Here is a 17,419-nt window from a genome sequence, read left to right on the forward strand (position 1 = left end):
CATGGATGTGAAATGACAGAGTGCAAATGTTCTCATGGAGAACTGGAGCCCAAGGGCACGTGCCTGGTCTCCTGAGGCTCTGTGGGGGCCCGGTATTTAAACCCTGCTGCAAATAGTGAGCCCTGGGCGGGAGGGAGCTGGCAGTGTGTGGGGCCAGGAGCTGTAGCTGTTGTGCATGGGCGATTTGGAGTCACTTTGAACCAGCTGAGGAACCTGTTGGGTTTACACTAAATAGGAGGTACTAGCAGACTTCGAAATTTGTCACGGTAGGGCTTCCATTCAGGTCACTTTGATGGGAGAAGTTCAGACGTGTTCTAAAAAGAATGTCTCTAAAGAATGAAATTCATTGAAAAGGAAATGGAAAGATTCATTTGTTGAGTAATCTACCCGATACTAGGCATGCTCCAAAAACGAGGAGGGGGATGTTCAACAGTCATTTTGGGTAATAAAATATTATTGCTTTACATTTCATGCACGCGTGATCGATTCTAGAAGGGTGAAATAATTATTCTTAGATAAGAAAGAGGGCAGCACCTCCAATAGCATCTTGTAGAATATGAATTAGTTGATACAGTGCCTTTTTTTTTTTCTAAAGAGGAGGAGAGTGAGTTTTTAGTTTCGTCATTTAAAAAAAATGTGAAGGGTGAAGGAGGTTTAATCCCCAGATGTCCTCAGGGGTCAGGGATGGGCCAAGTAGGAAGGTGGACGCTGGCGATGCAGTCCTGTCCCAGGGTGTGTGTGTGTGTGTGTGACCAAGACCCGAGCCAGGGGCGGGAGTTGAACCCAGGCGCTCAGGGGATGGAGCCATCTCCACCAGCATCTTAACTGCTCTGCCAAATGCTTACAAAGACTGAGGTTTTAGCGACTAAGTGGCGTGAGTTCACGTAGAGAGTGACCAATTTGGGATTTGAATGTAGGTGAGTTAGTAAATCGTGTCCATTATGCATGGTGAGAGAGTGGTCATCTATTTTTGTGATGTTTTTCTTTTTCATTAGAATTACCTGGAGGGTGAGGTAAGACCTTAGTGCTTGTTTTACAAGTAGGATTTTGGAGAGGTGTTTTCTTTCTAGAAACTTTACTTTTAAAGCAATTTTTTTTTTCTTAATTTGACGAAGTTTAGTTTTTCCAAATGTGTCATTCGGTGTACCTGGTCATGCATCTGCATGCTTAGTAGTTCTGGTGTAAAGCACTTGAGCCCTGTGCTTTGAATACGGTCTGCTAAGTCGTTGAGTCATGAGCTGGTGAAGGGCTGCCCTGGCCCAGGACCCACGCATGTTCAGTCCCTCAGAGGCCACAGCGAGGATCTTAAGTGTGTAGCTGGAAGCTTCCTTACAGAGCTTGCCGTAGTCGCTTTCTCAAACAGAAATGGGTGGTGGGGTTCTCCTGAATTCTATCATTGGACTACGTCTTCTTTCTGACTTTGCTTCAAGATTTGTTCAGAGTCCTTATCTTTGTTGGCCACATTCCCAGTGACTTTATTTTTTTGTCATTCTTGGGTACCAAGGCAAATAGAGGAGTGTGGCAGATACCACTTCCATCTTGCAAGATACTGGACAGAAAGAAAAAAAAGGAGAAGGGATTCATTTTCTTAGCACCTGTACTGCTGGTTATTAGTGAAAACTCATTTCTGTTTTAGAGTATTTACTTAATTTTAGATAACCTTGTATTGTTGAGAAAGTCAGCCATCTACCTGGCGTGACTGCCTAAAGCATATTTAAAGCAATCCTTGTTAGGATGACCCAAGGCCCAGGATGCAAGGTCAGTGACTTCCTGGGTGCTGGGAAGGACTTGGTTTTCCTGGTGAGTTGCTCAGTAGAGGCATTTTTTCATAGGGCCCCAGAGGTCGGTGGAGAAGGTTCTGATTGTGTGGGATGAGCCTGACTCCTCCTGACAGGTGTAGTCAGACCCACCCTCTCTCAGCTGCCTCTCTCTTCCCAGGCTGGCTTATACTCATCTCCCTGTTTCCTCAAGTCTCTGCCTCAGTGGGATGTTGGTGTTGCACGGACCGAAAACCATCCTGCATGCAGCTGGCGCTCTGTGAAGATGGAATAAGTGGATTGTCCGTGGAATGCTGAATCACCTGCTTTTCTGAGTGCAATCAGAATGACCGGGCTGACTCTGCTCAGCACCTCCTGTGTGAATAGGTGTGTGGGCACTTTGAAGAGTTGCCCTATAGAGGCAGGTGAAGAGGGCCAAGTCCCATATGGGTACTTGTGTTCAACTCCTGGCTGCCTGCTGATGTGGTCCCTGGGAGGCAGTGTTGATGGTCTGAGGGACTGGGTTCCTGCCACCCGTGGGGGAGGCCTGGATTCAGTTCCCAGCTTTGAGTTTGGGCACCTCCCTGCTCCTTCCACCACTGAGGCTGTTAAGGACTTGTGGGAGAGCCCTGTCTCTCCCTGCCTTTCAAATAAAGAAATAATTGCAACCAAATTCCAACAGCCAAGAATTGACAGTGGCTAGAGCTGTGGCTCCTGAGCACTTGGCATGCAAGGACCATTTCTGGATAACAAGTGTGAAGTTGCCCACGTGATTGCAACTGTGCTTGCCAAAGCCTCTTGCTGGAAAGAATGTAGTGTGACAACATCTCCTGTGAGTTCGCCAGTGCTTTGTGCATACAGGTCCTGTGTGCGCTCGGAAGGTGTGGCTGGTGAGTGTGCCGGCTGTTTCGTTTCCATGGTTTGTGGGCAGAGTTGATTCCTCCCTCCCAGAGTCCTGGGCCCTGGTGCACGCTGGGAACGTTCAGTTCATGTGTGAGCTGGGGACTGCTGTGACTCCAGCAGGACACAGCAGCGGTAGGGACCACAGAAGCCCAGATCACGGCCTCAGCTCCTCCTGCTGTGCCCTTGCTTGCCTTCTGAGGTCTTCAGTTCCCTGGAATGCACTGCTTGCCTTGCCCTCTGTGTCTCTGCAGTGTCTCTTCTTTTTCAGAGGAGATAGTCGGCCACACCCCTCATCATGGCCAAGCTTTCTGCTTCCCATTTAAGTGGAGCTGTCTCTCCGAGTCCTCGAGCTAAGGCCGCTGGACAGCCTGATGCAGAACTTGGGTTCACGTTGGAGGCACGCTCTGCAGAGGATCTGCCGCACACACACTCCCTTGCACGCATGGTCTATTCACACACTTGTTCCATGCATTCACTCACAGTCACATGCACTCTTCTGCTTGCACACCCCTTGGTCACACACTCATTCTTTCCCCAAGACGGCAAAGAGCAGGGATCACACATTGCTCCGTGTGCCAGGTGCTCTGGCAGATGCAGCGAACGCAGTCAATCCTCATTATTCGCAGATTCTGTACTTACCACTTGGCCCACTTGCTAAAATTTGCTTGTAACTCCCGCATCAATATTCTTCTCTCTTCTTGTTGACTGGTGGACGTGTGCAGGGAGGCAACAAATCAGAGTGGCCTCTGCACACTTGTCACTTGTGCTCTATCCTCTAGTGTTGGCTTGTATTGTAAACACGTGTCCTTTGGCGGATCTGTTTAGTGCCGTGTGTTCCAAAGCCTGTGTGCTTTGCTGATGATTTTGCCATTGACAATGACCCCAGGTGTGGTGCTAAGGAGTTGTCTCGTGGAGGCTGTGCTGTGGCTTACGGGACAGACCCCATAGTAGAGAAGCATCGTTCAGGCCTCAGTTATAGTGCAATTGGCTGTAAGATCCATGTATGTCCATTAAGGCATCTTTTGAAACGATTTGGTTATTTAAGGTTTATTTTATTTATTGGCAAGGCAGAGTTACAGAGAGACATAAACAGTTGAGAGATGGTCCATCTATTTATTTGCTCCCCAAATGGCTTAACAGTTGAGATTGGGCCAGGCCAAAGCCAGGAACCAGGAGCCAGGAGCCAGGAAACTCATCTGGGTCTTCTACATGAGTGCAGGAGCCCAGGCATTTGGACTGTCTTCTGCTGCTTACCCAGGCGCATTAGCAGGAAGCTGGATGGGAAGTGGAGCGGCTGGGACTCCAACCGGTGACCAGATGGGATGTGGGCCCTGCAGGTAGTGACTTCTGCAGGAAGCTTCTGGGCACTTAACGCTGTGTTTCCTCTTGGAGCTCTGTTTCCACATTCTGGGAGATTCTATAGAGTTTCATTCCAATTAAGAGTGAGAATTGCCTGCAGCCACCACTGGGATAGTAGGAGTTGGGTGATCTTAGAACTGATGGAGGAAGAGCCTGTACTTGTGTGTGGCAGTGGGTGAGGGCACATGTGGCTCGGACATGTGACCTAGGAACTATAATTCAACGTGATAAACACAGCCGTGAACAAAAGGCTTCCAGAGAGCTTGCAGGAGGAAGCTTGGTTGTGGGGAGCGGAGGGCATGTCATGGTGATTTTCTGAGGAGATGGAGCGAAGCATGCAGGTGTTCCTGAGAGAAAGGCTGTCTGGCCAGCAGAAGTGGCCACTTAGCTGCAGAGTTTAAAAGCCCAGTGGCTGCAGGCTGCACCCTGATGCTGTTGTTTTTCCTGGCCCCTGTGCCTTTGCTTTGCTTCTGTCAATGCCAGCTGTTGCCACATGTGTCTTTGCTGACGTGTGTGGAGAGGCCTCCCCTGTCCGCCTCCGCGTTGTTCTGTGTCCTGGCTGGGGCGAGCACTGGCCCTCCCACACAGAGTGCCCCGCTGGAAGGATGTGGAAGCTGCTGCCCTGGGGCAGCTGCAGTAGTGTTCCTGGCCGCTGCGGCTCTCTGGCTTCCCTCCCCAACTCACACACCCCTCGTGTTAGGGCCTGACCTGTGCAGAAACAGTGCTTCTCCGCCTGCTGGCCTGGGGTTAGCACCTTAGTGTGGGACAAGTGGCTGACACCTCTGCGTAGGGAGCGGCCTGCTGAGGACCAGAAGGTCACAGTGTTAAGTGGGAGAGAGCTGCCAGAAGCTCTTTCCTGCTGCCTGTAAATGCTGCCCTGATTTGAGGCCCTCCTAACATGTATCTATCTTTGTAATTCCTCCCTGGAAATCTCTACTGAAGTTGGTGCCTCCTTTGTGCCCAAGTGCCCAAAGCGCTCTGCGCTGCTCTGAGAACGTGCCCACCGAGTTTGTGCCAAAGACATCCCTCTCCCTGCAGTGCGTAACGGACTGCTTTGCTGTGGCATTGATTTATTTGTGCCTCTCTAGCTGCCTTGTTGCATTGTGAATTCTCATATCATCTGCTGGCTACCCTAATCTCTGGGTGTCTTTACATTTTCATGTCTCCTTTTTCTCCCTCCCTCCCTCCCTCCCTCCCTCCTTCCCTCCCCTCTCCCTCCCTCTCTTCTATTCTCTTTTTTTCATCTTCTGTATGAATTGCTGTATTTCAGATGCTTTCCCATTAGTTGTCATTCTTGCTGGTATTCCTTTTATCTTCGAAGCTGATTTCCAGTTTGCTGTATTCCAAGTGAACGTGCTAGTTCAGATTTGCATTCTGAGCAGTTGGAACTTGGAGGATCGTAGATAGATGGGGCTTAGGACCTCAGCCCGTCACTCGTGAGTCCTGCAAGAGTGGCCAGTCCTTCCGGTCTTTCCAAGATGTGGCTGTTGTGAGGGACAGTTGCTAGCCCTGCTGTGAGGACCGGAGGCGAGGAGGGCTGTACAGTGCACAGCACCAGCGTCCCGTGCCCGTGTGTTCCGTTGGCAGTCTGTAGATGTGTGCATGTCGGGGGTGAGGATGCTGAGCTCTGAGACCTCCCCCAGTCCTTAAGATGCAGATGACAAACAGCATTGTGTTTCTTGTAAATTTGTATTCTGAAATTAGGGTTTATCACTCTCTCTAAAAATTAAAAAGATTTTCCTTCAATGAAAATACGGCATCCCTTGAATTATATGCTTATATGTCAATGACTGAATCTTGTTTATCCAACTGAATTTTATATAGTTTAGACCCGTATGTCCTTCACTAATTTTTAATCCATGTAATTAAGGATACTTCTTTAATCAGAGATCTCTATTTTTTCTGATTATTTTTATGATTATTTTTAATGTTCACATACTCAGTTTGTGAATTCTCTCTAAGTCATCATGACACTTAAAATTCCTACCATCAGAATTGAGTTATTGGACTTAAAACATAGCTTTAAATTAAAAAAAATATTGGAAAGTCAGATATACAGAGAGGAGGAGAGACAGAGAAGAAGATCTTCTGTCCACTGATTCACTCCCAAAGTGGTCGCAATGGCTGGAAATGAGCCGACCCAAAGTCAGGAGCTTCTTTCGGGTCTCCCACGCAGGTGCAGGATCCCAAGGCTTTGGGCCGTCCTCTGCTGCTTTCCCAGGCCACAAGCAGGGAGCTAGATGGGATGCGCGGCAGCTGGGACACGAACTAGTGCCATATGGGATCCTGGCACATGCAAAACAAGGACTTTAGCCACTAGACTACTGTGCCAGACCCTTAATTTTTTTTACATTTGAGAAACAGAGAGGGCTCCTGTCCCCTGGTTCATGTCCCAAATGCCCACAGCCACCAGCAACCAAGGCCACGTCTCCCCAATGAGCACAGGAGCCTAGTTGCTGGGTGGCAGGAGCCTGCCAGGGTATTTATCAGTAGGAAGCCGGAGGCAGGACGGAAGCTGGCATTGCACTGGGCACTCTGATGTGGAATGCAGGCTGATCACAGCAGTTAGGACCAGCAAGGCTAACAGTCATGAGGGGTGGGTTTAGGCCCGTGTCAGCATATTCACTTGATGGAGTGACTACTGGTTGGGTCATGTTATCCATGGTTAGCCTTGGAGGTGAGCAGCTCTGCTCTGGCCCAGAAAGGGGCTCTGAGAAAATTAAACTCTCATGTAATTGTGAAGGAGAGGGAGGGCTGTTTATATGCATAGGGTGGGCTTGGTGGGAAGACATGAGTCCTAAAGAGATGTGGGCTGACATGCACAGTGGAGTCCTGGAGCTGAGGAGCCAGGCAGTGAGGGCCGGTACCAGAGGCAGGCTTCATCTCCTTGACACCTGGTTTGGGAATTCCTTGTGGGTGCTGGGTAGAACGGGAGAGCCCCGAGGAACACAGTGTTGGCAAGAGGTGTCTGGGAAATGCAGGGATCCCATGGAGATACCAAGCAGTGGGCACGCAAGTCCTGATGGCATTTCTCTGTGGCTTTGCCTTTTCTCTTGCACACATCCCACCTTCCACTCAGCCTTCAGCTTTCTTACAGCATTGGATTTTTGGCCAAGTAAGTCCTGTTAGGGAAGTTCATGAAGTACAGTTTATTGGCCAGGCTGACAGTCCAGCTACAAGCTGTGTTTGTCAAGGCCAAGGTTGAGAAGGGGATGTGGCAAACCCCAAATGTGAGGAAGCAGTAACGCCGTGGAGTGGTTGTCTGCTCTCTCGTCCTTTTTGCCTCCCAAAATAGCAGCCTCATTCTCTTGGGCTGCTTCTGGAGGCGCGGATTCTGTCTGCGTTTCTGACCTCGGCTTCCTCCCCCCTGCAGCGGGCTACTGAGGCAGCACGTTTTGTTCGGGTTCCTTTCCTTATTTCCCAACTCCACAGCAGTTTCTTTTTTCATTTCCTGTTCAGTATGTCCTTCCAAAGTTATTGTGGATAATTGCACTTTTCACATTTTGATGTTTCCAAGACTGAATTATTGTACTCTTCGATTCAAAAGGACCTTTGAAATGTCTTGGTTCAAAGTGTCATTTACAGGGAAGGAAATAGGGGCCCAAGAATGCCAGTTCCACCCCCACAGTTACCAGTTAGGTGTGTGTCTCTCTGTAAGGTTGGTTGGCATACTTTACAGAAACAAGATTTTGTTCCAAAGCATGGGCTTTAGTAGACTTTTGAATGAAATCCACACTCTCCACCTAAACCCAGTGATATAATCTAACAGTTCAAAGATGGGTTTGCCATAAACAGATATAGTTAAAATATCTTGTCTTCAGAAGAAGGGAGATCTCGGAATCATTCAGTCTTAGGGCAGATATGTCATTACACGAGGAAACTTCCCAAAGTTCATAGAAAATGGAATTAAAATGCACAGCCTACTCTGGAGCAAGACGTTTTCTGAAATCCATGCCTTAGTTTTTCATAATCCGCACATTCCGCGAACTTTTTGAAGACCCGTTTAACTCGTGTTTCTCTTGTTTTGTTTCTGGAAGCTCTGTGCTTTGGCTTGCTTTGTGTGTCATAGAAGCAGTGGTACATATTTCTGCCTTTTTGTTTTCTAATTCCTCCGTCTCTAATATGCCCAATGAGTGTCATGGAAACAAAGTGGATGTCTTCAATTTTCTTTGTGGGTGTCCTTGAATCCTAATTTCATTTCACTTCTCTTTTAGTTTTCTGTGTTTCTTCCACTGCTATTAATTTAACCCTGAAAGGGCATTCTACTCTGCTTTTAGCAGCTAATATCTAATCTGGTATGTCTCCAGCTCTTACGTGTCTTTGCTGTATAGTTTAAGTGGCCATTGAATGACATTACTTATCACGTTATGGTGGTCTACTTGTAGTAAAGATTACATGTGATTTTTCTCAAACAGATGTTCTAAGGTCCTAAATGAAATCTGATGAATTTTCTTTATAGGATTTTGCTGAAGTAACACTTCAGTGCCCGCGGGCTCTGCCTTCAGATATGCCAAAGTAGGTCTTTGAATCAACATGGGTCTTTTCAAACTTGGATTCCATGAAACCTTCAACAAGATTTTCTTTCCCCTGAGGGGAATACATGTCTGTAAATGTATGGAAAGTTTCTGGACTACTGTGAGTTGCTAAACAGACATTTGTTTTCATGGGCAGATTCTAAGGATAGATTGTAAATGGTCCAGCTTGTCCCGTGGTACCTTTGGCAGGCTTTGTTACCTGCCCAAGGTGCCAAGTAGCTGATGAGTATGCAGCATGGAAGGTGTGTGTGTGTGTGTGTGTGCGCGTGCATAAGCATGTGTGGGCCCCTAGATGTATGTGCTTGTGTGTATGTGTATGACTACTTGATTCTGTGTTCATGTGTCTTTGTGTGTGAGCATGAATTCAGATGAGGACCCCAGCCTTTGAGGATCCAAAAGCTAAAGGAAGCAGCTTCTAGAGAGAACAAGTTTCTAAAAAAAATTCTTTTTTAAGGTTGAGGAGAAATGGGGGAGATTATGGGAATTCTTTCTATTTTCTGTATTTTGGTGACACAGAATGAAAAATTGCCTGCCTGGTGGTCTCACCTTGATCAAATACAACTGACTCAGTTGATCTCACGATTCCAGTGGCAGTGTTGACAGCTGGGAAGAGGGGTGTTAACAGCAGGCTGTGTGTTCATGGGGAATTGCAAGTGATTTTGGGGACTCTGGGGGAGGCTATGGGAGGGTACAGGGGTTGGAGCTCATTGGAGCTCCTTATGTGGTTGAGAAATGGTGTCCCTCCCCCCCCCCCCCCCCGCCTCCCCGCCTCTGTGTGTTTGTTGCTTTCTGTCTAGTTGGGGACTTCTCCCAGGAGGCAAGAGTTAAAAGATCTTGCTTCTTATTAATGGTCCTTTAGTCATTATATTTAATCACCCTGGTCTTTGCAACATCTCCCTTTAAAGCTTTCCTGCTAGATTATTAATGAGGAAGACTGCATCTGTACAAGTAATTGTGGTTAAGGGCCGTTGAAATGAGAATGAATGAGTTCCTGAAAATCATTAACTCATGAACTGTTTGGGGACTCTAACAACTCAGATGACGTCTGTGCAGTCACTGGCCGTGGCTGATGCTGCAGGAGCATGCAGGCTGAGTAACTGTTGAGTGGAGTCAGTGCAGCTGGTGCGATGGTATAGCTAGAGGAATGTGTTTACCACTGTGGAAACAAGGACTTCACATGGCAGCCTCACGTGAGCCTGGGCTTCCAGAGAGATCTATTGCTGACTCTGGGGTTTTGAAACAATTCTGATTTCATTTTACATGAATATAGGTAAGATTGGGCATCATAAGGCCCCGTTTGCATCATGCATTTTGAAATTAGCATTTTAAATATCCTAGATGAGGGTCTGTGTAGATCTGTGTCTTGACATTCCTAAGTGCTCTTGGGACTGTGCTGTAATTTTTACGTTGTTGTCTTGCACTTCGGTTTTCATAGGGTTGGTAATAGTTCTGAAGTTTTAATTTCAGCTTTTCCCACTGCTCAGAATTTGATGATATAAAGTGAAAAGAGGTTTTCATAGCTGTTAACTTTCACCAGATTTTGTTCCAAAGCATGGGCTTTAGTAGACTTTCGAATTAAATCCACATTCCCCACCTAAACCCAGTGATATAATCTAACAGTTCAAAGATGGGTTTGCCATAAACAGCTACAGTTAAATAATCTTAAAAAAAATTAAAACATGGAAATACAATAAAACAAGAATTGATCACTTTATAGTGGAATACTCTATAAAATGTCTGCATTGGAAACATGTGCTGAGTTTTACAACATCTGAGTTCTATAATTCTGAAGTGTATAGTTTGTTTGCAGACACGTAATTCCCCCATTTCTGCACATACGTGAGAACACAGGTTACGTATTTTGTGCTGACCCAATTTGTCTTCATTTGCTTGTTTTTAATTTAGAAAAATCATTTTGGGGGAAATTGCCATGGATATTCAAAAGAGTTTGTGGGAAAAGAGTATTGTGAAGCAACTATGTGGATTTCAAAAATTGTTCTTGCCACAGTGAACCTAGTTTTCAGTTCCATTTCTACAAGCTCTTTGAAATGTGATCATATATAACCACAGTATATTCAAGCAAATATTTTGCCAGTATGTATTGACATATGGAAATCAAAATATTAATTCCACAGTTTTTGCTATTCTGACTGTATAAGTTAAAAAGTACAAATTGACATAATCCTAAATAAAAATCAGATGATCTTTAATTTTTTAAAAAAGGATTTTAATGGACATAAGTATGTACATATTTATGCATTGCTGTGTGATGTTTCAGTACGTGTATGCATTATATGATATTTAATCAGAGTAAAAATCTTTTCAAACATTTGACATGTCTCTATGGTCAAAACATAAGGGATCCTATAATGATTCATGGTAACTCCCATTTTTGAGTTATGCAGGCCTATTGGAGTGGCACAATTGAGGCAATTATAGGAGCTGAATTGCACTAGTGGTCGCACCCATATGTCCACACGATCTCATTTAACCTGCTCACTGAAGCTGTGCAGCCCTCTGTGTATGAAACCTTTGAACTCTTAGCCATCATAAAAAATGTTGCCCATAGATTATTCTATCTACAATGGAATAATTCACTGTATTTTCTGGCCTGCCTGGAAAGTTATATGATGTGTGAATCAATGATGCTATAATGGCCTACTAGAGAAATGGAGCTGCATTCACCATGCAGGGAGATGGTCAGTCCAATAATTTCTCATCCAATTTTTTTTTTTTTAGGAGATTTTTCTTTCGTGTCCTTTTAAAGAACTTTCATTTGAGAAGGAAGGGGAGAGAGGAACAGCTGAGAGAGAGCAAATGCTCCCTTCTCCTGGCTCGGTCCTTAGATGCCTGCAGTGGCTTGGGGTGGGAGGCAGTTCCCCTGCTGGGAACCTGTAGCCCAGCCCAGGTGCACCCCAGGAACCCAGCTACCTGAGCCAGCAGCTGCTGGAGAGTTGGAGCTGAGAGTTGAACCCTGGCACTTCAGTGTGGAGCCTGAGTTTCCTAACTGTTGTCTTAACCTTCAGTTTTTTTTCTTCCCCCATAGTCTTTAAAATCATATGTCAAACGAGAATCCCTTAGTAAGCACCGAGGATAAATTTATGTTGCATTTTTAAGATGATCATGTCTCCACCACGACCGAATTTTCTTGTGTTTTGCCTTCCCACTCTACTTGTTCCTCCTGTAAAGCCATAAATGCTTTTATTTTTAATATCAAAGCCAATGCGAAAGGAAGCTATAGGAGGATATTTCAGAAGTTCATGGGAAAAAAGGGAATTTGAAAATGTTTTGATTTTGGCGCCCCCAGTTTGAAGGCCGCTTGCAGTGTTTTCATTTCCCTCATTCTCTCCCTTCTTGAGCCCCTCCTGCAGGACTCTCAGAAGTCTTGCTACCTTTCATTGGCGGTCGCATCCTGCAAACGACCCTCCCCGTCTGGGGAGAGAGCATCCCTAGCCTCCTTGGTTGGGAGGGGTTTCCTTGCCTGTGTGAGAAGTGGAAGGCGTTGCTCCCGAGTGTGTGGTGCTCCACGAAGGTTCTGGAAACTCTGCTCTAACTTCATTCCAGTAACTACAATATCCGTTGGTGTAGACCAGAGGTGTATCTCCTCCACCCAGCCCTCGCTGTCCCCCGGAATTGAACTGGAGAAGTTGCAGGTGTGTTTGGGTCCTAGGATGTTAATGAGCCCTCAAGAGTTCCTGCTCTTTGGTGTGGACTTGCTAGGTGCTCAGGGCTGTCCTGTGATGGTCACACCAGTGTCCCAATATACTTACACACCTTGTAGATCCCTTATCCAAAACGGTCAGCACTGGAAGTAGTTCAGATTTTTGTGGTATTTGTGCAGACTTTATGGGTTGAGCGGGCTTCATTTGAGTTGACCTCATCATGGAAAAGGTGTAGGTGGTTGCAAAGCTTTTTGGATTTTCTGTTATTTCGATGAGGCTCCTGAGCTGTGGCGAGGCGACATACTCAGGGCTAAATGTCCTCCCGTGAGTGGGTGGCAGGGGAAGCTGGCATGTAGGCAGGCTTCTGCCTCCCCAGCAGGCTCTTTTCTGACTGTGAACTGGCTCTTCTCTGCTGAAGCTGTTCCTGGGTCAACAGGGCTACTTTTCCACAGCTGTGCTGCGTGTGCAAAGGAAGCCCTAACAAGTGCCCACCTCGTGGTTCCACAGCAAGCAGCACACGTTCTGTTGTGTTTGTTTTTGAAAGGTTTAGTTTTATTGGGAAGTCAGATATACAGAGAGAGAAGGAGAGACAGAGAGAAAGATCTTCCATTCATTGGTTTACTCCCCAAGTGACTGCAACAGCTGGAGCTGAGTTGATCTGAAGCCAGGAACCAGGAGTTTTTACTGGGTCTCCCACACGGGTGCAGGGTCCCAAGGCTTTGTGCCGTCCTGTACTGCTTTCCCAGGTCACAAGCAGGGAGCTGGGTGGGAAGTAGAGCAGCTGGAATATAAATCGGTGTCCATGCGGAATCCTGGTTGCATGCAAGGTGAGGACTTCAGCCATTAGGCTACTGTGCCAGGCCCATGTTCTGGTTTTTCAGAGTAGAAGTGAATTTTATCATGTTTACCTAGTGAAGTGATTTCCTAGTGAGAGAAAAAAAGTTTAATTTCAGTTAGTTTTTCTTGTTCTTTATCTACCCAAGGACTTGGCATTGAATCCCATACTTGGGTCCATTTTATTAGTGGCAAGTGAAATCGCCACAATTTGTTTAGAAAAAATTATTTGATGATTGCAAACCCAAAGCAACCCTTTGTAGCCAGGAATAATCTGGCCTGTGAAGTGACTATTCATGATGCAGATGGAAGCAGAGACTGAAATAGCTCTTAATATCTTTAGCATGCTCCGTGGGCTTCATCAGTGTTGGAAGAGAGAGAGGCCTTAGTTAAGGAGGTTCTTTCCCCACGGGAAGAGCCATCTAGGTCCACCTGCACAGAGAGATCAAAGGATGCTCCCACACACATCTTGCACAGGTTGGCTTCTACCAGTACCCGCAAATGGCAGGATGTCAGGTACAGGTGGAGTGATGGCATGACTGCACGCCTCTGTAGTTCATTTTGTCCCTATCAACCCAGTGCCAACCGTCGGAAGAGTTCACATCACTGCTGCCCTTGACTTAGGCATTTTCTTCTAGTTGCCCTGGTTTTAACACAGTTGGCTATGCTTTACCCCCGAGATGATATTTTGTTGAAAACCTACTCTGTGCTTTGACCCTTTCAAAGAGAATTGTCCAGAAATAAAGGCCCTCCTGAGCTGTGGAGAGAGAGAGAGAGAGGGAGGGAGAAAGAGAGAGAGAGGGTGTGTGTGTGTGCTTTTCTGGTTCATCAGTCCTAGGTTGGACTGTTGATAGATTTGATCAGATTTTAGCTTTTCTCCTCTTGGCATTTCCCTTTTTCCAAAGCAGTGGGGGATGCTGCAATTTCCTCACCTGATGTTAGCGTGTTCAAGCATGTTCTCACCTGTATGCACATGAAAAGCACATCTGTAGTTTGGCCATTATAAGGGTTTTTATCTGTGCTGAGTCTGAGGGAGAGAAGGATTGCAACTGCCCTTATTTGCAGATGTCTACAATAATCCCTTGGGGTTTGGCTTCAGGATTTGCAAAGATACCCAAATCTACGCTTACGTGTCTTACAGAATATGGCATCGTATTGGCATGGAAGCTTTGCACATCTTCCCATATGTCTTAAATGACTTTCAGATTACTTTTTGTTAATACGGTGTAAATTCTAGGAAAGTAGACTAACGACTAAGAAAAAAAATCTACATGTTTACCAAGACAAGTGAAATTTTAATTTGAGATGACTTGAAACCCCAGAGCCATCGGTACATAAATCCATAGGCTTTTTTCCTCTTCCGTTATGTAAGGTGCTATAATAAAGTCAGTGTTTGCAAGAAGTCTTTAGTGTTCATTTCTTAAAAGCATGATCTGGGAAGGGATTGATTTTGAAAGTTTCAATTGAGATTTGGAAAGAGCAACGAGGCCGGTAAATCCTATTGCCTTGTTTGTCCCTCTAGGGCCCACCCAGACACTTTCATTCTGCCTGGCACGTGCTCCTGGCCTTGGGCTCTGCTACACTGATCCTTTCTGGTCATTATTGTATGCTGGAGCTGTGGGCTGTGGGTGGTTAAATGTTCTGGAACCTGGCTGTCGTACAGCTCAATTGGAAGTGTGAGATGTTGTGGAAGACGGAGCACCTTCCTGCCCTGGGAGTAGGAGAGCAAGTGTGTGCCTGAGAGTGTGGCGGGCTCTTGACCCCTTTAAGGAAATGACAGAGCCTGAATATTTGAGGAGACCCATTCAGTCCTGATAGGAAATTACGGCAGGCACCTGCTGGATCCCATGGTTCCACCTCTGCGGGTTCATCCAACTGAGGATGAGCAATTCAGTTGAAATTTGGGAAAAAAATGACATCTGTACTGAAGATGCACACACTTTAGATATTTTTATATATATTTATATATTGTATAACGGTTATTTACATATCATTGCCTTGTGTTAGCTAGTGTAAGCCATCTAGAGCCGATAGGGAGAAAAGATGTATAGATTATATTTGAATACTATACATTTTCTGTACGGGTCTTGGTCACCTGTGGATTTTGGTCTCTCTGGGCGAGAAGAGTTCTCAGATCAATCCCTGGAGGATGCTAAGGGACAACAGTCTACCTTAAAATGTAGGCTGAGGGGTGTCATTGCTCTGTGATAGCGTACCTGCTGTCCGCTGCCCCTTTCTCATCCAGCTTCCTGTTAAGGTGTGGCCTGGGAGGAGACAGGCGAGGCGTCGGACCCGGAGTTGCTGCCGTCCACGTAGAGGACCTGGGACTTCTCGGCCCCTGACTTTAGCCTGGTCTAGCCCTGGGCTGCTGCAGCCACTTGGGAGCCAACTAGTGAATGAAAGACTTTCTCTCGAGGAAGCACCGTGGGTAATTCTGCTGCGCATGGAAGCCTGGACACCAGGCTCAGAGGGTCGCAGAGCAACAGCAGGGCAGATGGCATGTGACATCACTGCTTCGGGGGTACATGTTGGTCTGCAGAGCCAGCATTTTAGAAGAAATGTTTTAAGGATGAAACATTACCTGAGCCCTTGGCTTTGATCCAGGTGTGCCCTCCCAGATCGTCACCATATAATTGCTCCAATAAAACCGGGAATGACCCAGCGCCTTCATTGTCCTTTGCACTTGACTCACCCAGTAATTGGCATCTAGAAAAGTTTCATGGGAAAATATTGAGAGTAATGATTATAAATGAAGAATCAGAATGCTGTTAGATTGATAGTTAAATTTTGTCTTTTTTTTTTTTCCCTAAATGTGTTTCGGTGGCTAAACTGGCTTCAAATTAGTAATGTCTCACGAGGATTATATAGGTTGAGCATCCCTTATGAAACGCCCCCAGACCTGAAACTTTGAGCCCTGATTTGACACTCATGTGGACAATTCCACATGAGGAAACTTTGTTTCAAGCACAGAGCTATTTAAACCTGTGGTACACAGTGACCTCCAGACCGTGTATGCAAGGCATAGAGCAAGCATTCATGTTTCATGTTGCAACTTGGCTCTTTTCCCTAAGATATCTCATTCTTCATACAGAAGCATTTCAAAAGAACAAGCTACCTGCGACCCGACCCGCAGTTGTCCTGGTATCGGCCTGTCCTCCATCACAGTGAAATGTCATGTGAAATACAGAAAGTAGTTAATTTTGCACGTCATTCATTTCATTTCTTTTCTTCTTTTTTTTTTTTTCTTGCAGGAAAAACTAACCCAAGAGTGCGTATTCAGAGAACAGTTTGAAGAAAACTGGTATAACACGTACTCATCGAACCTGTACAAACACGTGGACACTGGCAGGCGATACTATGTCGCCTTAAATAAAGACGGGAGCCCACGAGAAGGGACCAGGACTAAACGGCACCAGAAATTCACACATTTTTTACCTAGGCCAGTGGACCCTGACAAAGTACCTGAACTCTATAAGGATATTCTAAACCAAAGTTGACAAAGACAATTTCTTCACTTGAGTCCTTAAAAAAAAAAAAAAGTAACCACTATAAAGGTTTCACATGGTTGGGTGTCGTCACCTCAGCTCCACGGTTGCCAAACTTTGTCGCATGCATGATGTCTGATGGAGGCTTAGATGGAAACATGCTGATTTTGTTCTGCACTTAACAGTTCCTCCTCCTGGAGGGCTGCTGGGGGTGGGGGTCCCTGGCTCGATGTGTTGTGAAAGAAGGGCCCGGGGGTGGGGGGGACTGAGCGAGAGGGGTGTGAGTGAATGCGTGAGTGAGTGGGTGCGGAGCAGGGGGGGAGACCAGAGAGATCAACGGCCTGATGCATGCTGGGAAATAGATATGCTTTTACATTTTTGATCAGTTGTATTTCATCTTGTATCAGCTGCCATACTTCGACTCATCAGGATTTTTGGCTGGTGGCCTGCGCAAGGGTCCGTTGCATTTTCAAATGCATGGAGGGTACAGTCTTTCCATAAAAGACTTTTTCAGTTAATTCTTGCTGGTGTCATCTCAGTGGACTGAAAGCAAAGACCTCTTAGTTTAAAAAAAAAAAAAGATAAAGAAAAAGAAAAAAAAAGAAAAAGGAAAAAAAAAAAGAAAAAAAGTTAAATTTATTTATAGAAATTCCAAAGGCAACATTTTATTTATTTTATATATTTATTTATTATATAGAGTTTATTTTTAATGAAATATGTACAGGCCAGATAGGCATTTTGGAAGCTTTAGGCTCTGTAAGCATGAAATGGAAAAGTCCGCTATGAACCTGTGGTCCGTTGGTGCGAGAAGGTCTCACCGTGCATGAACGCAAGGAGCTCTAACGACCCCTGATGTACTCAAGGCGACAATCTCTCCTGTGCCC

General features: G+C 45.8%; 1 protein-coding gene across 1 annotated transcript in view; it reads left to right on the top strand.

Annotated features, from left to right (window-relative positions):
* FGF9 (fibroblast growth factor 9) overlaps window positions 1-17,157 on the top strand; it is a 33,840-nt gene extending 16,683 nt beyond the window's left edge. Inside the window, exon 3 of the mRNA XM_040988338.1 lies at window positions 16,302-17,157. Within this exon, the coding sequence (XP_040844272.1) occupies window positions 16,302-16,547 (246 nt within the window). The 3' untranslated portion in view covers window positions 16,548-17,157. The remainder of the gene's footprint in view (window positions 1-16,301) is intronic.
* Window positions 17,158-17,419: the final 262 nt, after the last annotated feature.

The sequence above is a fragment of the Ochotona curzoniae genome, unplaced genomic scaffold (genome assembly GCF_017591425.1).
Source record: "Ochotona curzoniae isolate NIBS_2020 unplaced genomic scaffold, NIBS_Ocur_1.0 contig_4838, whole genome shotgun sequence".
In the NCBI taxonomy this organism is placed as follows: Eukaryota; Metazoa; Chordata; class Mammalia; order Lagomorpha; family Ochotonidae; genus Ochotona; species Ochotona curzoniae.